At 39.5% G+C, this 23,538-nt stretch overlaps 3 protein-coding genes across 6 annotated transcripts; 1 reads left to right on the top strand and 2 right to left on the bottom strand.

The window, feature by feature from the left end:
- Positions 1 to 3: 3 nt before the first annotated feature.
- Positions 4 to 7,558, bottom strand: zgc:113229 (uncharacterized protein LOC550612 homolog). 3 transcript variants are annotated; one of them, XM_068325237.1, is made up of 8 exons: positions 7,446 to 7,558; positions 5,690 to 6,062; positions 4,605 to 5,483; positions 4,413 to 4,519; positions 1,760 to 2,123; positions 1,439 to 1,574; positions 1,138 to 1,349; positions 4 to 270 (listed from the first exon to the last, which is right to left on the bottom strand). In XM_068325237.1, exons 3-8 carry the CDS (start codon positions 5,466 to 5,468, stop codon positions 16 to 18), a joined length of 1,938 nt encoding a protein of 645 aa, XP_068181338.1. In that variant the 5' UTR covers positions 5,469 to 5,483; positions 5,690 to 6,062; positions 7,446 to 7,558; the 3' UTR covers positions 4 to 15. The 3 variants fall into 3 exon arrangements, with proteins under 3 accessions (XP_068181338.1, XP_068181337.1, XP_068181339.1); XM_068325236.1 differs by having other exon boundaries at positions 5,707 to 6,062; XM_068325238.1 differs by having other exon boundaries at positions 4,605 to 5,480; positions 5,707 to 6,062.
- rad9a (RAD9 checkpoint clamp component A) lies at positions 7,081 to 11,742 on the top strand. 2 transcript variants are annotated; one of them, XM_068325240.1, is made up of 12 exons: positions 7,081 to 7,358; positions 7,453 to 7,523; positions 7,610 to 7,683; positions 8,122 to 8,170; positions 8,726 to 8,840; positions 8,922 to 9,021; positions 9,234 to 9,337; positions 9,702 to 9,808; positions 9,943 to 10,007; positions 10,119 to 10,217; positions 10,537 to 10,777; positions 11,264 to 11,742. In XM_068325240.1, the coding sequence occupies exons 1-12, from the start codon at positions 7,325 to 7,327 to the stop codon at positions 11,378 to 11,380; spliced, it is 1,176 nt and encodes a 391-aa protein (XP_068181341.1). In that variant the 5' UTR covers positions 7,081 to 7,324; the 3' UTR covers positions 11,381 to 11,742. The 2 variants fall into 2 exon arrangements, with proteins under 2 accessions (XP_068181341.1, XP_068181342.1); XM_068325241.1 differs by lacking the exon at positions 7,610 to 7,683.
- Positions 11,743 to 11,876: 134 nt separating this feature from the next.
- tbc1d10c (TBC1 domain family, member 10C) lies at positions 11,877 to 23,394 on the bottom strand. The gene is made up of 10 exons (XM_068325235.1): positions 23,332 to 23,394; positions 22,568 to 22,704; positions 18,812 to 18,911; positions 17,003 to 17,110; positions 15,827 to 15,933; positions 15,510 to 15,624; positions 15,207 to 15,272; positions 14,708 to 14,897; positions 14,396 to 14,553; positions 11,877 to 14,148 (listed from the first exon to the last, which is right to left on the bottom strand). The coding sequence occupies exons 2-10, from the start codon at positions 22,702 to 22,704 to the stop codon at positions 11,887 to 11,889; spliced, it is 3,243 nt and encodes a 1,080-aa protein (XP_068181336.1). The 5' UTR covers positions 23,332 to 23,394; the 3' UTR covers positions 11,877 to 11,886.
- Positions 23,395 to 23,538: the final 144 nt, after the last annotated feature.

Genomic DNA, 23,538 nt, shown 5'->3' with positions numbered 1-23,538 from the left:
ATTTCCGGAGATTCTTTATCTGTGCTTCTTCACAGGAAGAGAGTTTCCTTTCTTTAGAACCAGTATCCAGTTAGGGAGACTAGGTCGGCGTGCTGGTGCCACTTCCTCTATCTGAACTGCCTGATCAACCATGTCCTCCTCTGGCTCAGAATCTTCCTCTGGTTCTGAATCCTCCACTTCTGAGTCTGTTTCATCCACATACAACTGAGGAGGAAATATGGTCACCACCTCCTCTGAAAAATGGACTCGCCTGTTCTCTTCAACTCGCCTCTGAACCGGAGCAAATTGAATTGAATAAAAATGGAGAGATGAACATAAAAGGAAAAAAGAAAATAGTAGTTAATATTGCTTTTAATTTGTCTCCAAGCAAAGAATAATTCAGTCACTTTGATATACAGTATATGAAGTCACAGGAAATTCCAAGGCAATCTCTTTCGAACATAATGTGTTTAATGTTTTGATGTAGTCACGTCAGACCTTCTGAATGCATTTCACGCCACACATGGGGAGTCAAACAGCACTAATGAAAACAAAAGAACTGTCACAGTGATGATAACCAATGAAAATCTTCCAGATTGGGTGTGTACACCGCTCTCTATATTCGTCCTGTTCATTCACAATTCAATCCATTGTCGCAAAATTGGCTGCAATTCAATAAGAGGGCACTCAAAAAGGAGTCCTAAATGAATGGAACTAAATGGCTGAAATTATTTTTACCTACTTCCAGACAACAGCAATAAAATTTTATTTTAACTGCAAATAGAGTATCAATTATTTATCAGAAGTGAAATAAAAATAAACTAATGTTCTTTTGTTTTCCTAAAAGAAAAACTTCCTCATGAAGGCTTGATGTGTATTGGAATTCTGTATTTTAAAGTCGAATGGGACTATGCCATGATAACAATTTAGTACAGGCATTCAATTTCTCTTTAAAGGAGTGCTTTGGGATATTATACACCTATCCAAAGAGCATCTATTTAAAATATTCTTTATTTCAACACTCCAAACTTTCTTACCCACTGCATGTAGTGTGTATTTGGGGCACAACCATACAGTGTAGATGCCACATGTATATTTCAGACCACAGGAACACAGGAAGACAGTGTGAAATTCAATAGCTCTTTTTTTTTTACTTACCCTTTTTGTATCCATTTCTGTTGAAGACTCTGAATCAATAGAGATCGAGTGTTTGAGGACACCTTTGGATGGAAGAGCAAAGGGGCTGAAAGAATATGGAGAAAGCGGTGGAGGAGGAGAGTTGAGGATGGATGAAGGAAAGTCATTGTCATGCTGTAAGTCTCTTATCTCCTCTTTTAAATGGCTCCTTGTTAAACTCAGCTGAGTTTCATCTGTGAAAAGAGACGGGAGAGGGAGAATTACAGCCAAATCCATCTGCAAAAACAATCATCTGATCTTTTTTAACTCAAAGGCCTGTAACCTTTGTCTGTATTTCGTGGCTCCCCTGTTTTCCTTATTAGAAGCCTCCTGTTTATCGTCTCAGCTGTCTGGTGTTGTCTCTTTCTGTTGAGGGTGGCTCTGCTCGTCCACTCTGGGATGTTCGGAGTACTCTCAGGCTGTAGATAAGAATCAATAGCAGTGAACAAACAACACAGAAGTGAAAGTCGGCTTGGGGAATGTGTTCGTCGTTGTTTTCAGATTTTTATGTTGATTGTACATTATAATGATTTGTAAACATGTGGTGATGAAGCATCATATACAGTATGTTATAAGTAAAACATACATATAAATGGTGTCAAACCTGTACAGATGATGAGGTATGTCCATGCTCCATTGGTTCTGACCAGTCAGCCAGTCCATGAACAGGCTGTTGCTGTCCGTCTGACATGTCTTCACTGACATTTGATGAAGTGTTCGTCACTAAACATGCTGCCGCAGCATCGCTGAACCTTGACTGGTTGGTCATAACTCCTTCATGGTTAGAAATCCGAGGTGAGTGACTGCTGTCATCAGAATTTGGTGAATTCTTGACCTCTTTTGATGGTATTTGATCATCTGAGGCAGTTGACTGACTGGGGTTCAGGAACATGGCCCACTCTTGACCTGTGGCAATCTCCTCCAATAAGCTAAATGAGCCCAGTCCAAACTCAAAGTCAATACTCAGCCTGCCACAAGAGAAAAAAACACTATAATCTGTTTGCAGCTCATACAAGAAATCCCATTAAAACAACAATCAGGAGTTTCGGGTCATTTATAGCATCAAAAATCCCAAAGTTATCTGAGAGATCTTCACAGTCTTAGTGACACGATGAAAACCTTTATTCTTTGTCAGATGATTCAGCTGAAGATAAATCTGGTTACATACCACAGTATATTATTTGGGGGAAAAAATCAAAGATTAAAATAAGTAATACATCCTACTGCCACAGACAGATTCGTCTTACAGACAATTTCGTCTTCAATGTAGAGCTCATTTGTTTCCAAGAAAAACACAACACATGAATGACACACCACGTGACAAGTGTATTTCTTTTGATTCCACATACACGTTATCGAACGTACTTAATGTTAGTGTGGCAACAGTATTTTTACACAGCAAGGCCCAGAAATTGTCAGTATTATGTCACGTTTTCTTTTTCATTTTAAAAAAGTTTCAGTAAAAATTTCTATCTTTACAAACAACAATTCAATAAATCTTCCACTTGCAACTACATAAGTTGCTAGGAATCGTTTCAAGATTGACTAAAATAAGTACAAACTTTGGTGTTTCGGTGGTCGGGCCATGTTTCACTGTTTGATTCTGTGTGGAGAACTAAACAGCGTACAGCTTCTCTAGCAGAACCTGCAACGTGAATCAAACTAGAACAGTTCAGGGCTTAAAGCTGCTGCTCTGCTGCCAGAGAGCTGAGTGTTTGGATACTGACCAAAATGTGTCGTCTGCAGACTAACAGCACCTACAGTGTATTCTTCCACTGCTGAAAACAGTCCCTGACAAATGAGCTACTTACCTGCTACTGGAAATGTGTGGCTGTTATAAGAAATTCTGGCAATGTGTTAAGATCAAAAAAATGTCAACTCTGGTGATTTTCTATAGTAAGAGTGTGCATAAAGTTAGTTCACTCCCAATGTGCACTTTTTACAGTACAGCTTAAATATGTGGTTTTAGCAAGCTAGAGGCCAGTATCTAACCTGATCTTTAATATCTTAATGTTATGATTTTTGTTTATGATTAATCATGTCTTTTCAATAAAATAGTAAATCATTTGAAGTTTTCCAGTCAGGTTATAGAAAACATTATAACAAAGTCTGCAATGGTCAAAGTTACAAACGACTTTTCACTTGTATGAGGAATTTTTATTTATTCTAGTTCTATTGGATCTTAATGTGACCTTTGACAGCGTGGATCATCAGATCCTAATAGAGAGATTAACCAGTCTAATTAAATTGAATTTTTAAAAAAAGGCTCAAGTCTTACTATTATTCGGACAGAACCCAATTTGTAAATGCCAACGATTTCTACCAAAGTTAACAATGGAGTTCCACAAGAATCAGTATTGAGGCCAGATTTTTAATTCTTGAAATGTTTCTCTAACATTATCAGCAAACGTGACATTAATTTCACTGCTATGCAGCTGACACCCCCTTATTATTATCCTTCAAGCTCAACAACACAAATAGACCTACTAAACTTCAGTGTTTTAAAATCATTAAAATACAAATGACCTGTAACTTCCTGCTGCTCGATTTAGACAAAGATGAAATTATTGTCCTTGGCCCTACTCAACTCAGAAATTACTGAACGGCACAGCAAATCAGGATCACATTTCTTTAACCCTACTGCTGGATTGCACTTGTGTAACAACATGCTCTTGTGAATATGGGCTGTACATGTACAATTGATTTTATGATAGATTGATGTTAGAGAATTGCTGATGACATAATATACTGTATATGTGAGTGAGTAAAATTAACAACTTAGGTAAAATTATTATGTAAAATTAAGCAAAAATAAGATTAAAAATGTCTTATTGTAATCAAAAGGTTTTTGTCATTTGTACCTATAGTACATTTGGTTGATGTTACCTTTAATGCAGTATTTCTCTATGTGGAATTATTGCTTTAACTTAAATGAAGCAAAGCCTTTCTTCCTGTTTACCTTATTATTGTATATTGATATCATTGATGCTGGTTTAATTTTAAAATTCAAGAGATTCTCACAAAGTCAAGGTGTGACTGAAGATGGCTGATGACAGATGGTGTTAGTAATGATGGTGTGTTTAGTCTATCAGTAATGTCTCATCTATGGCTGGAAATGTTCCAGAAGTATCTTGTGCGTCTTTCTTGTGTTGTTTTAAGTTTAAGTGATGAATCAACAACGCCTGACTGTGAGAACTTTTGGGTCTGCATCATTCTGAGTGCATGATGGTTTTTCCACATTTATGTTGGTACATTACCTTTTGCTGGAATCACTACTTTCTTGTGAAGGAGGGCTTAATTCTTCCACCTCGTTTGATGTGTTGATAAAAGTTTCTGGCGCCGGTGGCTGGTTTTGAGGTAAGATCTGTCAAGTGAACAAGTAGCAGCTTTACTTTATACTATCTGCAAGTTGAAATACAAAAAAAATCAAATCAAATTGCAGTACGTACATTTCCTTTCTCATCCTCCTGCTCTTCTCTCCACAGTTCCTCTCTTCTATTTTTAGAAAAATTCCCCGACTTGTCCCTTAATCTCTCCTTGATCTTCTGAGTCCATCTTCTAGTTTTACCCTCAGACAGCCACTGTTTTCTTTTGGAGACGCCATTTGATTTTTGTTCAGCTAGAAGAGTCAGTGTATTTTTGCTGTGTGTCAAAGCTCCACCTTCTCCATTTCCTATATGCAACAGTGTATCATCTTGACCATCTGTATCAACATCTGCATTTGTAGGTGGCAAGGACCATACATAGTGTCTGGGTTTAAAACCCCAGTCCAGATCTGAATTTTGGCCCATACTTTTTACTGCAGATGAATCACTAAGGGTGTGCGATGTATCACTGACAAGATTCTCTCTGTTGGCCGTCTCAAGAGAAGTGATACGAGCATCCCTAAATGATTTAACAGGAAACACCTTCTCTGTTCCACCTGAGGGGATCCCAGGCTGCATGGCCCATCCCATCACTCTGTGCTGACCCTTGTGTCCATTGATGTTTCCTTTTAGAGTGGGGGAGGGAAGGGGATCCCTGACCTCTGGAATTGTTTGTTGTATTTCACCTTTATGGCCGAACTGACTGTCCATATTAGAGATCCCAACTTCTTTTGATGCGATAGAAGGACCAAAACCATTTAAAATAATGTCTGCTTTTTGGAAATTGGAGTCTCCTTTATCCTCATTTCTTCCACTTGTGGAAGCAGCTGTTGTGTGCAAAGGTGTGTTCAGACATGCCTGGTCTTCTCTTGAGGGCTGGATCTTCAGTCTCTGCAGCATAGACTGCACCAAAGCCTGGGAGTCTGTTGGATTGTGTGACTGCGACATCTAGGAACAGAGCTGCTGCATCAAGCCGAGAAGTCACAGAAAAGAATGATAATAAACGCCTGTTAACACTATAACATGGTCAGATGAACAGACATGGGTTACACACATTATGATAGATGTGTTGTAAAAACAGACTAAAAACTATGACCAAAGAAATTAGCTTTGTGAGAATAATGTCACCCCTTTGATTTAAAGATGTTTTGTAAGTATTTTAAAGATACCTGTGATGGTTGTTTACCTAGTTTTTCATGTTGCACTAATTTCCAATTATCCTCTTTGCAGTTTCCCACTGTTTGATGCTTTGACTGCCTTCGCTTCGGATTGAAATAATTTCCCTCTGTGTACGTTGTTTCATCTAAGGTATCTTTTGCTGTCCTGTTGCCTCCATTCTGCTATAATCCTCAGAAGGTCTTCAGCACTCTTCCTCATTTGATGTTGATCTGGTACAAAACAAAATATGATCTCCTTGCGTCTTTTCAAAGATAGTCTTGGGATTCAGTACAAGCTGGTTGTTTTTTGTTCAACCTCTTCAGCAGCAGCTCTTATATTACTGGTAAAGGGAGGACAGATGGCAGCATTCTTCACATCTTAGAACTAAAGCAGACGAACCAGAAAGACCAGTGAGGTGAGATAATTCTCCATTGACGCTCCCCCTCGTCTCTGCCCATCCTTCTATTTGCCCTTCCTTCCTTCCTATGGCTCTCCCTGGCTCCTGTGCTGACACATGTGCGCACGAGGTTTCTTACCACCATGACCCTTTAAGTGATAATTACAGGCTCTTTAAACTGCTATTTATACATTTGGAGAGAGGAGAAAAAATAAGTAAATACCAACCGTGGCATTTGAAAACGCCGGCTAAAAAGGAGATATTCGATCTTTATTGTCATTTTGTGAACTAAAAATGTAGGCTATAAACAGCTCTCTGTTATTTTAGAAGAATACAATTTTACTTGATTTAATATTATCCCTTCTCATGACACTTCACTGTAATAAAAATTTCTAATATTGGTTGAGGTTAGCCATCAAACAGTTATAGTAAGTTACAAAACTCATTCACCTTTTACCACACTTTAAATTTTTTATAGTGTTTAAAGTACAAGGTATCAGGTCATTAAATGTAATGATTCCTGGATTCCTGAAAATGTTGTTTTTTGTTTTGTGATTATATCTCATCCGGTTCCTGAGGTTTGTGCAAAAAAATGTACAAAAGTTAAGATTTGACCTTGACCTAGTTTTCCAAAGGTGGTGGATGGATGGACGGATGGACGAATGAACAAACACTGACAATTACTATACATCACCACTTCACGAGATGTAATAAACAGTAATAAGAATTGTTTGGTCAGTGGGTTCTGGCTAATAAATCTATCAAAGCAGAGTCGAATTGATGTAGAACGATAAGTTAATGTCAATTATTACGTTGTTGGACAAGTTGATATGTAAAAATTCATTCACATGTAATAATTTACAGTAATTCAATCTAAATAAGTCATGTCATCAAACAGATCATCGATGCACGTTTCAAAATAAAAGCTGTGGAAAAGCTTGAGTACACTGCGCATGCGTTCAGTCAAGTCTCTGGTCATCTGATTGGTCAAGAGTGCGGAAGCGAACAATGGCGCCGTTAGCAACACGATGATTGGGATGTGACGGCGCTCAATCGAACCACTGTGGTAAACAAAACATAGGAATTTAGCTGTAACCACATGGAGTATGTTTCCAGCACCAGTAGAACTTCTGTTTGGTTGTGAGATTGTTGAAACGGAATTGTTTTACGTCTCGGTGTCGTTCGCCCGCAACTTTGCTAACTTTCAAGAAAAGTAGCGCTAACTCCTATCTATGAGTGGATTGTAGACATGGACTGCGTCGTGACCGGAGGAAACGTGAAAGGTAGGAAACACTTACTGCTTTTCAGCCAAACCTTAACTTGAAATTCTACATATGACGACAATTATCTGATTATATGTCTGTATTTACCTTTTAGTGCTGGCCAAAGCGATCCATTCCCTGTCCAGGATCGGTGATGAGCTCTACGTTGAGCCCCAGGAAGACGGGGTGAGCTGCTCTGACGCTGTCATCACTGTTCGTCCTCCTGCCATGATCAATAACTTCCTGTTATTGTTCAATTCTTTTCCTTGTAGTTGGCTCTACGTTCTGTGAACTCCTCTCGGTCGGCGTATGCTTGCTTCCTGTTCGCACCACTCTTCTTCAGCAGGTGCAGACCGTGCTCATGTGATTATGATGTGTTCATTAGAGTAGAGTAGAGTAGAGTATAACTGTATTTATCCCTTAAGGAGGTTCCGTCAGGGAAATTAATTTCACCGTCACACACAGCACAGTAAGTACACAAAACACAGAAAAAAAAAGCACACAGAAAGCACCAGCACATAGAAAGTAGTACAACACCAAATGGAAAGAGTAATAAATAATCCATCAAGAATATTTAAATAGAAAATCATAAATAGGCATAGTAATAAAAAATAAACAGGCCTGGGTATAGTGAAATGTCTATAGTGTTTGTATTGTTTTTGCGGTATTGTCTGTGTCATCCCTCAGCTCTCGTGTGGATTTAGAGGCAGAACCAACCAAGCAATACATTTGTGTGCAGTTTCTGGATTATTTACCTCAAATTTCCCTCTCGTTTGTTTTGCAGATACACGAACCCTAATGGCAACGCCTTCCGCTGCAAGCTGCCTATAAAGGTGTGCAGAGAGGACAAATCTTTATTACAGTTTAAATCTCATATTCCATACAGTTACATTGAATGTATATAGCATGTATAGCATGTATATAAAGTGTATCAGTTATTTTCATGGTGCGCATCTCCAAAGCCATATCAACTGCTTGATAATTACATAAACATGATTAAGCATATTAATAACAAACCATTTCAAATACTAACTTTCTTGCCAGTTCCTACCATTTTATTATTTGCCAAACATCTGAGCTTCCTCCTTGTAACAGTTGTACATTGTGGGTTTGTGTGTCACAAAGCATTGGAATTGTTGAACATAAATATGTTTTTGCAAAAGAAAACTGAAAAAACATGATAAATCATGAAAATTATACACTCATAAAAATGTTATTATCATAAAATTCTTGTAGAGGGAAAATATAAAGCATACACATTGGAATTTTAGATCTAACTAAAACTTCATGGCATCTTCAGGTCAACTATTTCTGTGCATAATAGTAAAGTGATCTTGTCCCTTTGCTCATGTTTTGATCTTTATTGTGTTCTGCTGTGTGTGAGTCAGAGCGTGCAGGCCATCTTCAGATCTCTAGTATCTCTGGAGAAAACAGTGGAAAAGTGTCACATAAAGCTGGATGAGCAGAAGGACCGTCTGACCTTCACTCTGCACTGCAAACATGGTACCTGTGCTCCACTTGATTCTCAGATGGCTCACAGTACTTTTCATAAATTAATTCAACTGTTCGGTGTTTTCTCAACAGGCCTACTGAAGACGCATAACCTTTCTTTCCAGGAGAGTGAAAGCTTGCAGGCAGTGTTTGATAAGGACAACTGTGCCAATGCATTCAGATCTCAGCCCAGGTGTGTGAAATATCTCTCCGTTCATATTTTAAATATGATAGAGGGTTCGAATGAATTTATTCATGTTATACATGTTGTTTTTCATAGTTTTGCATTTTAAAAAAATACATATTTTTAGATTACAGATCCTTAATTAAATAAATCACAGTTTTAAAAAAATTGTTCTCATTGACACCCTGCTTTTTTTGTTCTTCGTTTTCTTTTGCTCTCAGGGTTCTGGTGGATACAGTCATGCACTTCCCTCCTTCTCTGGAAGAGGTGACTGTGTCAGTGAGTGATGACCGCATGTGGGTTAGGAACCACGTGGAGGAGGAAGGTGACCTGTAACCTGTAACAATGTTTTTTTCACCTGTCATCTAGAAACATACATATTTATGAAACATGATCAAATATGAGTGTGACAGACATGATTAATAATCAGGTTCATGTTTCTGACAAATATGCAAACATCTGTATGGGGTGGACTATCCTTCATTAACAGCTAAATTTTAAATATATTGAGTGGAATTCTAAACCAACTGCTTTAATAAATATAGTATTGTCATTAGCCAATAGAAGTAGTTTTTATTATACTGCAAGAACAGTAATATATTGTAAAACATTGTGTGACATGTATCTCTGCTCATGTCCACTGTGCTGTCTTTCCTTTTTTGTTGCTCTTCCTACCCTTTCCCTCTCAGACCAGACCAAAGCCATGCACACTGAGTTGTGTCTGGCCTCAGAAGAGTTCGATCAGTTTGCTGTCCAAACTCACAACAGCGTCACCTTTTGTCTGAAGGAGTTAAGGGTAGGTACTGGTAGACGGAGGAGAATAGTGGTAGACAGTATAAAATAATGCTGTCGTTAATTTTATTTCAAATGCAGATTTTGTCTATTTTTCTTGTTTTTACCGAACAATTTTCTGTCATGTCACCTCTCCAGGGTTTGTTAGTGTTTGCAGAGTCTACTGGTCTTCCTATTTCTATGTACTTTGATGAACCTGGAAAGTAAGCATAAATACATTCAGATGTTTCAATCTGTTCTATTACTATAATATGCTGACGTGTGTGTGCATGTGTGTGTGTGTGTTTGCGTATGTGCATGCCTGTGTGTTTTAGCCCTGTGGTGCTTTCAGTAACAGACAGCGTCCTGGAGGGTAACTTCGTGCTTGCCACACTTTCAGATGACTTCAACCGCCATAAAAACAACACTAAACGGTAACATTACAACAGAATGAAATCTTATCATCCTTATATAAAAAAATATATATACTGGAAAGTTTCTTGTCAGTCAGTCAGTCAGTCCTAGAAAAGTTCACAGACGCAGTGACAGAATAAACTGTTTTGCCATTCATCTAACTGGTTTGTTCGATTGTAGAGATAGACTGGAACTATTCAACATGGACTCTGTAGAGATATTACTATATAGATTAGAACATGGTATTGTTTTTGAAGACACCTTATTTTTGATTGTAGAGTCAACTCAAGCCAAGTCAATGCAAGCCATCCTATATCCAGTAACCATCCTTTTCTTCAGAGCACGTGAACCTCCACCTTCTTCTGATGACTTCATGAGTGACGACATAGACGCCTACCTCATTGCAATGGATACGAGTATTGCTCCAGGTCCCTCGTCTTCAGGTCCATCCACACACCCATCGGATGATTCTACATGTTCAAAGCAGCCTGCTGCAGCCAAACACAGGAGGAGATTAACCCATGATGATGATGAGGATGAAGGTGAAACGTCCAATTCAGAGCAACCACCGGATAAGAAGGTATGCTTTGTTTCACACATCATTTATTTATAGAGGCAAAAGGCTCAATCTAAAGCAGGAGGAGCTGTCAGAGGAGATGAGTTCAAAATTGGTTGTCGGTCTGCTGCTAATGTGTGAGTGTTTTCATGTTAATGAAACAATTTGTGTATATTATTAACTCTCCTTTTGAGTCATAGAGATGTTGACGTCAGAAAAATTACAATCGCACACAATAGTTACTACACGTAATATTACTCCACCTATAGAGACCTGAATGAGACAAACAATTGATATTCTTTAAGACACATCTATCAAGTAGTATAATTAAAGAAATCCCTATGGGGGGTCTTGAGTCCAGCTTCAGTGTCAGGTTTAGGGCTTATTATATTAGATCAAGAAAAAGCATCAACAATATCAAAATAAGGCTGTGGTTCAAAATTTTATGGATTTAAATTGTGTGTCTTACATATATGAAATACAATGTCTGCTCATATTTTCTTCTCACAGTTCTGTTCCCTGTTCTTCGGATCGGTGCTTCCTCCGTCTTCCCAGATGACCACTCAACCGGTAATGACTCAGGAAGTATTGGCAAGTGACAGTGAGGATGACGCTGAAGCCTCATGATAATGGACTGATGCAGACGAAAGACATGGACTGACTTGCATATTTGTGTATTATTTACACATAAGCACATGTAGCACTGCAGAGATGTAAATCCTGTATCCTTATTTTCTGCAGTCATTTTCTTTCAACTTTATGATTTGCATTTGTGTTGTACAGGGTTTTATTTTGACAAGGGAGAAAAATATGCAAAGGCAATGTACAGTACAGAACAGCATTGGTTTATTATTGCACTATAATGTGAAAGGTGGACTTGAAATTATGTAAAACAGACATGAAACTCTCCCTGTTTATCCTTTTCATTCTGTGATCAAGCTGCGACAGAATAGCTCCTCAATATAAAATAAACATATCTGTTAAAGGTCTGGAAACATTACTTATTTACATTCTTAACAGTTCAGCATTTGACAACAATGAGGTTAAACCAGCAGGAAAACAATTCATGACCGGGATAAAGTGTGAAGTACAACAACTCCTCATTCCTCCGAGAATCAGAAGATTTGTTTTTGTCAAAAGTAAGTATCAGCATAAGAAGCAGAATATCTGTGTGTCTGTGATCCAGTCTTTGCAGGATGTGTCTCATCACCAGTTCCTTTCTCTTTTTGCATCTCATAACTTTTCTCAGTCGTCTGCAATCTCTTCCTCTCTTTCTTCCTGGCCTTCTCCATCTCCTTTGCTCTCTTCTTTCTCAACCCCTCCTCCTCTTTCTCCTTTCTGTCTTGCTCCCGTCGCAGTCGTCGCCTCTCCCTCGAGCTCAGCTTCACTTCCACCTCTTCCATAAGTGCTGTTTCCCTCACTGTTTCATCACTGAAGTCCTGAATCAAAATTTTGGGGACTTGCATTTTGATTGCTCTTGTTTTGGTCTTTTTGACCTGGTCACCTCGCACTCTGCGGAAGAGACCAAAACGGTTAAGAGGGTCCGATGACTTGTGTTCTACCTCTGTCCTCTTTCGCCCCCCTATTTCAGACAGTGACAAACTGAATTCTAAAGACCGAGTCAAATCTGGTTTAGTTTTTGTTGGGTTTTTAGCTCTAGTATTGGACTGGGATTTGGTTTGTTCTGCTACTGGCTGATTAGGGATTGACTGTGACTGGCCTGTTTTCTGTGGCATGATGAAGAGGTCTTCAGAGAGCCTCCTCCCGTTCGTGTGCCCACAATAGCTGGATGACTTGCGGATACAGATATCCCGAGAAGGTCGACTGCAGTGATGAACAGCGGTCTGCGTCAAGCAGTTGTTACTCTGTGCTGTCTTTTCTTTGAAAAAGTGGGACTCCCTGTCTTGGACTTGTGGGTTCCTCTTAGTATTTGAGTGTGTTTTTTCAGTTGAAATCTCTTTAATTGTGATTTCTTGAAAGGGTTCAGTGCTTTCTTCCATTTCCACAGTTACGTGGATGTCTGGTTGTTGAGGTGCCTGTTCATCAGAGGTGTTCATTTCTTCTAAACTGATAACAGGCCCAGAAGTGAAATTCATCTGTTCACCCTTTGGTAAGTTTGTCTCTTTCTGTGCAGGAGCTATGGAAGTAAATGTCTCTTCGGTCATTGGACTTTGTTTTGGCTTTTCCTCCGTTTTTGTTAGATCATTGTCTGCCTCAGAACTTACAAAACTTTCTTTTATATCACAAGTTGTCTCAGATGCTGCAGTATCTCTCTCCCCCTCTGAACGTTGAGCAATTACTTCATTTGACTTCTTCACTTCTTCACCTGAGGATGGTTTTTCCTCTTCTGTCGGTGTATCAGCCACTAAGTCAATGCCATCCTTTGGTCGGATGCATACAGTTGAAAACAGCGTTAATGTCTTTTCTGAGACCTTTCGTTCTCTGTCAGCCTCCATTTTGTTACTTTCTGTTACAGTTATGGTGTGGGACTCTCCTCTCTTGTCAGCTTCTGGTAAGAACTCATGTCTGTGGCATTCTCCTTCCAGTGAAGTATCTGTGGCTATCTGCATCTGTTGTCCTGTGTGTGGATCTACATTAACATATTTCTGTGTCTCAATCTGAGATTCCTCAACGGCAGGTGAAAGCTCACTTCCTACCTTTTGATTTACTGTTGCTTCACATTGATCGTTGGCCTCATTTTCATGGCATTTCACACTCCGCTGATCCATGACTTGTGGCTGGTTGTGTGAGTTTAGTTGTGTGTGTTGAGTGGTGTGTTCAGCAGACTGATCTTTGGATGAACCTCGGGGTGGTTCTGCCTCCAAGTGTTTTTCTTTTGTCTCTTTGACTTGGCTTTCCTTATTTCCAGTGATTCTTGGTCCTACGTGTTCGTTCTGCTCTTTTACTGTGATTACTTGTCCTACATTCTTTGTTTGTATGTTGCGGACCATCTGTTTAGTTTCCTTGTGCTGAGTTTGTTGTCTTAGTTTAATCTCTGCTTCTGTTTTATGTTCCTCAGAAACTTTTCTCTCCTCCTGAACTCCCTTCACTCCTTCATAATTAGACTCTGTTGATCTCCTCATGGCATCTTTTGCTTCCATCAACCCTTCATTTGGGTAACTTTTTCCTTCTTTCCTTGAACTTTCGTGAATGACGTGAGGAGACAGCGATAGAGTGGAGGCCGAGCGTGGAAGAAGAATGGACAGGTTTCCTTTCTGTCTCTCCTTCCTGTCTTGTTCTTCTTCTTTTTGCCGGGCCCTGGCCCATACCATCTGAAATCCTTGGCAGCGATCTCTGGGGTTAAACGTGGATGAAGGACTGCTTCTCCTCCAATTTTCCAGCTCCTTCTCCATCTGCTTCTCCAGATCTCTGGGTGATAACGGCACCGAGCACACCTGAGAGAACATGAGCCATATTGTCATTTACTGTCATGCTCCAAATAGGGGCCGTATTACAGGAACAGTATCATGATACAGTGATATACAGTATATTATAAGTCATGTAAAACCAAAGAATAAAACAAAAAAATATAATTGAGAGCTTGGGGGATGGGAGGATCATCCCCCCTCTGGTTTTTACATCTCTGTCTCTGCTGAATGAATTTCATCCTCAGAGGTGTAGAGCCTAATTGCACCAACTTACCTCCGCAATGAATGAATCATCTTCATCGTGGACCTGGTCTCTGACAGCCCTCAGCTTCTCCAGAGTCTCCATCTGTCCCTGACACCGTTTCCTCTGCTCCGCCCGGCCCAGCACACGGCACACCAACACCACCGCTACCTGGAGCAGCACCCGAACCCCTACCCAGGTGACAGGAAGGGTGAGGGTGAACAACCAGCCGGTATCACCTCAGGTGGAATGTCTGCAATTTAAATATGTCTAACACAACATACTTTAATATTCAAACCATCTTGTCCTAGACTGACTAATCCTAACCAAATAGAGAAGCCTCACCATAGCAGAAAAAAAGGTCCCAGACTCGCAGCAGTGTGTTGAAGGGCAGGTGACGTGTGAAAAGACACATTAGCCAATCGGTAGCAAACATGAGGGGCTCCACATCGTGGCGCTGCAGGTGTTTGTATGCAGCCGGACACGTCTTTTTCAAGACCCACGTCAGCATGGCTGCGTCAAAGAGGATTCCCTCCTAAAGATATACACATGCTTAGACTGTTCAACAATCAGAATTTTTCATACAATAATACCAAATTATAATAAAATAATGTGTTATCCCTAAAATAAAGGATGACATGGACCTATATACAAGTTCCTGTCGGTTCTTATATGTAATGAATCATTGCCATCATGAAATTCAAAGTACTCTCAAAATTTAGGTTATTTTGTAGCACAAATATTCACTTCCCAACTTTCAAATTCGATATACTGGGCTGCATTAAATTGATCCTTCTAGAAAACGTTCAGTTTTTTTCAGTAGCGTTCATTGTTTCATCCTCACCAGCAGAGGGCTGTAGTACCCCGGAAGATAATGTTCACTAATCTGCACCAGACACCAGAAGGCCTCCTGACAAAGGAACATGAGTTTTTATGACGACAAAAACATTGTTAGGTTGTTATCAGCTTAGTTGCACCTTTGAAGGAGAAACTGTCATGTGGCATAACGTCAAAAAGCATTTTTCCAGTATGTAAACAGACTACAGATACAGTGTCTGACGTTTGATTTAAAAGCTAGTGATTTTTAAAAAAATTCTTAGTAGCTTTTTTATTGGACAGAAAGGTGAACTGTGTTAGTGAAAGCTACCTCAGCAGGCATGTTCATCAGCAGCACCGCAGCCACAGGCCCCTGTGCCTGGCAGTAACCTTTATCTGGTTGGTACTGAGTGTAGGCTTTCAACACCCGAAACAAGCTACGCTGTCTACAAACACATACAAGCACACACACACATGCGCACACACAGCCCCCTGTCATCAGTAACATAAACCACATGTTCAAACTTTGTGACACTTTTATTAAAATTTCACTGGAATATAAAAGAACAGGAGTTGAGGCATCCTGACGGCTAAATAAATTAGGCTTGTTCTGAAGCTGACTGATATCAAAACCAACATGTTTCCTACCCATGCCCATCTTTGGAGAGGAACATTTCATGAAAAGGGAACTGTCGGTCCAGGTCTCTCTCTATCACGTCCACCCAGCTCTCCAGAGCAGGCTGCGAGTCCAGATACTGGTGCAGAGATCAAAGATGAAGTCATTCATCCTCACTGCAGCCTTTGGGATTAACAATGAACTTTTCAAGTGTCCATTATCTTCTGCATCAAACACTGGATGTTGTGCTTAGGGTTGCAACAAACAACTGCATTCATTACTTCATTGTTAAGTCAGTAAATGGTAAGGCCGTGTTTTTAAAAAAGAACTGGTCTTCAAACATTTCACCTGTTAAAATAAAGACAAAATATTTAAATACATATTCGACTTGTAATAACTGATTAAATAAAACACACAGCTCAAGCAATTCTGCTCAAATGGTAAAAAAAGCCAAAAACCTTGGTTTGTTTACAATAAAAAACTCCACCAAAGTTCACAGTTAACTAGTCACTCATTCATTCATTCATTTTCTGCCGCTGAATCCGCTGTAGCGGGTCACAGGGAGCTGGAGCCCATCTCAGCTGGTATATGGTGGGGGACACTCCGGGCACGACGCCAATGCACCGCAGAGCCACACACAAAGACATACAACCAGGCACGCACACACACACTCACTCCTATGTGCAATTTGGGACTGGTCAATCAACCTGAAGCACATGCTTTTGGAGGTGGGAGGAAGCCGGAGAACCCAGAGAGAACCCACGCAGACACGGGGAGAGCATGCAAACTCCGCACAGAGCGGGACTCGAACCCTGACCCGCCGTGTTGTGAGGCAACAGCGCTACCCACTGCGCCACCGTGCCGCCCTAGTTAACTAGTCAGTAGTTTGGAAATCTTTTATGGAGCTGATGTTCATGTACTGAGGTGTTTTGTTGACGTTGTTGTTGTTTTGTCATTGTAAAAATGTTTCACAGTGTTGTAAAACTGAACTGAGAAGGAAATCTTAACATCTGAAAGGTTTCAATCAAAAATATGTCATCATATCCTCTTGATAAATAGCATTGATGACAGATTGAATGCTAAAATTGTGAAAATCAACTGTTTGAACACAAGTCAGATTGCATCCTTTGCAGTGAGGTTAGATCACTACCAATGTATTGTTGAACCCGACCAGAAGAGGCTGATGCTGCTGCTGTGACAGAATTCACCTGATAAATGTTTCTGTTTCGTTTCATCTCGTCTGCTGCTCCACACAGCAAAGGCCAACACTTTGCTCTGAGTGAGGCTGGGATGCCTTTCTGACACTGCACTTTCACCTGAAGCGACATCAGAGACACAGATCCCTGATCAGAACAGAGAATGAAGTGCTGTTATGAACACAAACAAGTGTTTTTATGAACACCTGTAGTTGAGAAAAACTACAGGCCGCATTACCTGTGTGTGTTCTGTTAACCCTCCTTCTAAGTTGATCTGTCACAAACGACATTGATGTTGGGTCAATTTGACCCAGAGCATGTTTATTTATCTAAAAGTTGTCCAACACTAAAAAAAAAAGTTTCTGTAAGTATTGCTTATATGTCATTACTAACTCCATTACTAATTATTCTATCAATATTCAGTGCAATGTTGTTCCTTACCTCTCTCAGGTTCAATTGTTCAATTAGAATAATTAACTCATTTTCCATAAAAAATACAACTTTTCTTATTGTTTCACCATATTTTTACTTTTTAAAGACCAACATATAAAACACTAGCATTACAATCATCATTTAACACTGAAACATTACAGCTAGATTTCATTTTACATATATGCACTGTTTATGAACCAGAAATAAAAAAAAACTAACAAGCAACAGCAATATGAAAAAAGTGAGTTTGTGTGTGTGTGTCTATGTGTATGTGTGTTTTTCTGTCTATCTGTTCATCTGCATCAGATGACTAAGGCCCGTGTGTCGGATGCGGCCCGCATCCACATTTAGCACGGCCCCCTGAACATCATCAGAAAAATTCCTCCCTGACAAAATGGTTCCAGATCAAGAATGGTAAAGGCACCTTACATTTTTAACAGACGTGACAGAAATACTGAACAGCCTTAACTTGCAGCTACGAGGCCAGGGGAAACTCACTTGCGACATGTATTCCAACATAAAAGCATTTCAGGTAAAACTAGCCCTGGTTTTGGAACATGTAAAAAAGTACAACTTCATCCATCTCTCTGCTACCCAAAACCTCTCTCCAGACAGCCTAGAGGTTCCGTTCCAAGCTGAAAGGTGTGTGGAAGCACTGTAATTGCCGAAGGCGGAGGTCGGTGTATGATTTTGTGAACTACATGCTAATGCAAAAGAAGTCCGTCTGCACCAGAACCTCTTTGTTGGCGACATCGATGAAGCCCAGCCTTCTTATAAATTTGATTTGGATGAGTTACAGATCTGTGATGTTCTCAAAGACGAGTTCAAGCCCGACAGCCTCGTTGACTTCTATACCGCCCTCCCAAATGACATACTAGCTGGCAGGGGTTATTAAATCATCTGAACCATCCAAAAGAAAGCCTGAACCTTAAGGAGCTAAATTAGACTGCCATCATTCATTTTAAAATATTATTCATACTTTGACATATAAGAATCCCTTCTATGGAGAGGATCTCATGGCTCTGCTCTCTCCACCATCACCACATATCAACTGACTACTGAAATAGTGCCTCTCACCATTTAGGAACTTTCATCATGAGTTCTTTTCCATGGTTGCAAGTGGGATTTAGAGGAGGCTCAGACGAGGCTTTCAAAATTAAAATTTTTGTAGACATCTGCTGTTTGCTAAATAGATATCTTTTGATATTTGGGGAATTTTCACCATTTTATTTATTCATTTTTAATATTTAAAGTTAAAATTTCTCAAATGAACATAAATTGCAATTGAAAAAGCCAACAAAAATAACCTCTACGTGTTTGCCTTTTTTAGGATATCCAGATTGTGTCATGCTTGTTTACATGAGTTTAAATGTCTAAAATTGGACACACCTTACTGGTGTTCTTCATCACAATGCGATCCCATTGGACGATGATGTTTATCCATTTGGCCTCCCTCTGTCTGACTAACTCAGGTGGTGGGCCCACACTTCTGACAAAAGACACACAGAAAAATGACAGGTTAAAATAATTCATGGCCACTCACACCATGAATTACCGTATTGTCCCGAAAATAAGATGACCCTGATTATAAGACGACCCCCTTTTTCAAGACTCAAGTTTGAAAAAAGACTTTTTGAACACCAAATTTAATTTTTATACAGAAAATAATTACACTACATCTGAAACAAATGATTATAACAATATATTTGAGAGAAAAAGCATGTTATTTTGCCTCATTCATATCATGCAAAAACTGTATCACATCTTAATATCGGAACATTTACATATGTGAACTAAAGTGCAATCACATTTGTAAATGAATGGCTTCTGGTTTTTGAAATGTAAATAAACCAATCTACTGTGATAAAACAAAATTGCAGTAACTGCATTAACCATCAAAGTGAAGTCTAACTGTAACTGTAGTCTCGAAACAAATCTGAATAAGGAAAAACATTGTTTGCATCATAACTTCTCCTCACCTGGCCTGGCCGATCTTCGACCCACTATCTCCAGATTGTCACTACGTTTCTCCATTTTCTGTTATTTCTTCTCTTATTTTCTCCTCTTTTCTTTCTTACCGTTATTTTTCTTCTTCGTGCTACCGCTATTTTTATTCTTCGTGACAGGGGTTCGCTTTCTCCTGGGGAGTTCAGTTCAGCATTCGCTTTAAAGATTTCTGGCGCCATCTAGCGTTGTGTGTGGGTATAATGTCTAGATCCCAAATGAAAGACTACCCCCACTTTATCAGTCTTATTTCAATGCAAAAAACACCGTCTTATATTCTGGCCAATACGGTGTGTGTGTGTGTGTGTGTGTGTGTGTGTGTGTGTGTGTGTGTGTGTGTGTGTGTGTGTGTGTGTGTGTGTGTGTGTGTGTGTGTGTGTGTGTATATATATGTATATATATATATATATATATGTATATATATATATATATATATATATATATATATATACACAGTATACGAAAGAGGCTTTAATGTGTCTCATCTGCTGTCAATGTAAAACAGTTATTCATTTTGAGTCTACACTATGTCAGTGTGCAGTTTCTGCATGAACTTTTGTGTGTTGTCACTAAAGAAGACGGCGCTCTAGAAAAGTGAGACAGAAAACAGGAAAACCACAAGTAGCGGTTTAAATTCTCCATGGCAACAGGTTTTCAAAAAATAGCAGGTAACTGTCTTCTCTTATCATGATAGCCTGCTGGAAGATGACAGCATAAAATAAGCTTTTCAAAAAATTATCACCTATCATACAGGTGAAATTTAATGACCTCTCATGTGGATGTGTTCTCAATTTGATAGCTTATTGCTGCTATACTGTTCATAATTCACTACTAACGCTAACCCCTAACCCTAGCCCTAACCCTCTAACCCTATCCCTAACCCCCTAACCGTACCCTAATCCCCTAACCCTAACCCTAACCCTAATCCCCTAACCCTAACCGTAACCCCTAACCTAACCCCTAACCCTATCCTAACCCTTACCCTAACCCCTAACCCTTACCGTAACCCTAACCTAACCCTACGCTAACCCTTACCCTAACCCTTACCCTAACCCTCTAACCCTAACCTTAACCCTAACCTCTAACCGTAACCCTAACCCCTGACTCTGACCCTGACCCTAAAACTAACCCTAACCCCTAACCCTAACCCTACCCAAACCTCACCCTAACCCCTAACCCTAACCCCTAGCCTTAACCTTCATCATCATCATCATCATCATCATCATCATCATCATCATCATCATCATCATCAGAGTAATAGGAACTACGGTTGAGCTGGGTACTCATTTCAGACAAATATCCTGTATGGATAACACATTTTTGACGAGTACAAGGATGCTACAAGTAAAACTCATCAATACTCGTGCTCGTTCATTCATTCATTATCCTGACCACTTCATCTGCTTTTGCGGGTCATGGGGAGCTGGAGCCTATCCCAGCTGGCATGGCTGAAGGAAAATCCTCAGAACTGACTATCTTCACGCTCTGTGATGGGCCAGTCATACACAGTGCCCACCCCTTCCTACAGAGACACATCAGACATCACTTCAGCCAGAGGTGTCGCTGGCCCACTCTCACACACACAAACATTGACTGATCTCTCTGCGTGACTTCAATGCAGCTCACGTTTCTTTCCTTAGGTTTTCTTCAGCTTTCCTCTATTTCGGTCTATTTAAGGTTACTTGGTGAAGTTGTTTCTTGTTCTATGTAGTTGCATGATTGCGCTGCATTTAACCAGACAGAGCTGAAAACTGCTAGCGTCGCATTGGTTACTGCCTCCACTCCAGTCGTTTTTGGTTTTTTTACCTGCTTGCTCTTACTCTGACACTTTGTCACTTCAGTTCAAACTAATAATTTATGTAGTGTATAGATATTTTAGCTGTTAAATAGCTCTCTCACACACACATGCTCTCTCTCTTTATCTCTCTCTTTCTCCCTGTCAGTCACTCAGTCACACACACATGCACAAACACGCACACACACACACACACACAAACACACACACACACACACACACACACATAATAAACTTTGTTTAACTTTGTGTGAGAAAAATGAAAAGAACATTAGGTGGTGAAAATAAACAATTAGGAAAAAATGGTTTGATCATTCATTCATTCATTCATCTTCCAACCCGCTTAATCCGCTAACGCAGGTCGCGGGGAGCCGGTGCCTATCCCGGCAGTCTCAGGGCGTGAGACAGGGGACACTCCGGGCACGACACCAGTGTACCACGGAGCTACATAGAAACAAACAATACAAATTAAAAAAAATTAAAAAGAAAAATAATTAGAAAGTTGTGTTGAGTAGACAATTCTTGGTCATGCATACTTTGTAGTTCAGAATGTCCTATTGCATGCGTTGTATTCATTAATGCACTTCATGTTCTGAGTTCATAAAAAAACTTCTGTAAATAGTTCCTTTACTATTGTGATCAAAAGTATTGAATCTCCATTCTGAGGCTGTTTTGTAAATATTCATTCATTCTCTGAAGAATATTCATGTTCTTAGTTCATAAAAAACTTGTTCTGTAAATAGTTATCTTACTTTTGTGATCAAAAACATTGATTTGAATCTCAATTTTGAGGCTGTTATGTAAATAGTTTTAAAATGAACAATAAATATAGCAACTTCTGATCAATCCATGTCAATTTTAGACTTAAGATAATGAACAGCTTCAAGCCCCACCCATCTCCGGTCAAACCACACCTACTTCCAGTTTAAGCCCCGCCCATTCCGAGTACAGATATGAATGCAGATAATTTAGGTGTTGAACAGATACTATAGGAACCTCTGTATGGAGGTAGTTTTTCTGAATGTAATAAATAACCTTACACTTAGTTGTTAGTTGTTAATTTTAATCACTTAAAATTAACAACTAACTGTTCAAAATTAAATAAAAATCTTTTTTGGGGAGATTTTTTGAGTTTAATGTTTGGAATCTCTTGTGTTTCAACCTCCTTTTAAGCAACTGCCATGACTTCCAGCCTTCGTTTGTCTTTGTACCATATGTCCTGTTTGTGTAAAAACACCCCTTTAAAGTAACATAAAAACAGAGGCCATAAAGTAGCTTTTGGGAACAGCACATTTCTCCATGACATCGCGGCAACACTGCAAAAATATAAATACAGGACTTCTTACCTGGTTGTGCAGCCATCGGTCACAATGAAGCCAAAGCGGTCTGTCTCAGGTTCCAGACCGGCCTCTGACTCTGAATCTGCTTCAGAACTGTCCTCTTTACCAAGGCTCTTCTGGGTTGAGGTTGATGACTTCAGCATCTTAAAGAAAGAAAAAGGGCCTCATCATTCAACATGTGACAACATCGTCTGTCATATAAATTAATTCATAATACATGGTGAAGGTGAATTTGATCTCTATAACATTTATCAAGGTGTTCAATCATTTTTGCTGTTCATAACGCTCAGAGACTAAACAGAGAACCCTTAATTGTTCGAGTTCTAAGAGTTGAATTCTGTTTCACTTATGCTTGTATGGCATCAAGTCTGGGGAGTCTGTTATCATATTTTCATACATTTTCAAGGGGGATTGGATTACAAGAAACCATTCTAGCTCCTCATCTGTGCTAGTCATATAATACCACTGTAATGTATGCACGATGTGGCAAGACAGTGTCTTGTTAGACTGAACAGGGATGTTCTGTATGTTGTTCTAAGACCCGAATGTAACTTTCAACATATATGGTGCCCTCATAAAAACATCGATCTGGAACTCTTAAAATATTACTCGGATTACATTCAGATACTTACAGTTCAACTAGTAGTATACAAAGCCCATGCGTTGAAGCACGGTCAAAATTGTTCATACATTAAGTCTTCAGTGCAATTAAAGTTAATGATACCTACGAGCTACTAACCTTCTTAAAATAGTGTTTGGAAAGATTTTACCTTTCGTATTTCCGTGATTATTGCTCTGAAAGTCGTGCATTCTTCTACTGATGACAGAGGAAGACAAACTTCCTCCCTCTCTCACACTTACTTGCTCCCCCTCTTTGTCTCTCTCTCTCTGCCTCACTCTCTCAGAATCATTAATGCATCACGCCAAATAACTAACCTACATTTAAGAAACTATCGTCAATATGAAATCAATCAATC

Source organism: Antennarius striatus, chromosome 10 (assembly GCF_040054535.1).
Source record: "Antennarius striatus isolate MH-2024 chromosome 10, ASM4005453v1, whole genome shotgun sequence".
NCBI classification, from domain to species: Eukaryota; Metazoa; Chordata; class Actinopteri; order Lophiiformes; family Antennariidae; genus Antennarius; species Antennarius striatus.
Note: the sequence above shows the minus strand (reverse complement) of the source record. Positions and strands in the feature narration are given on the sequence as shown.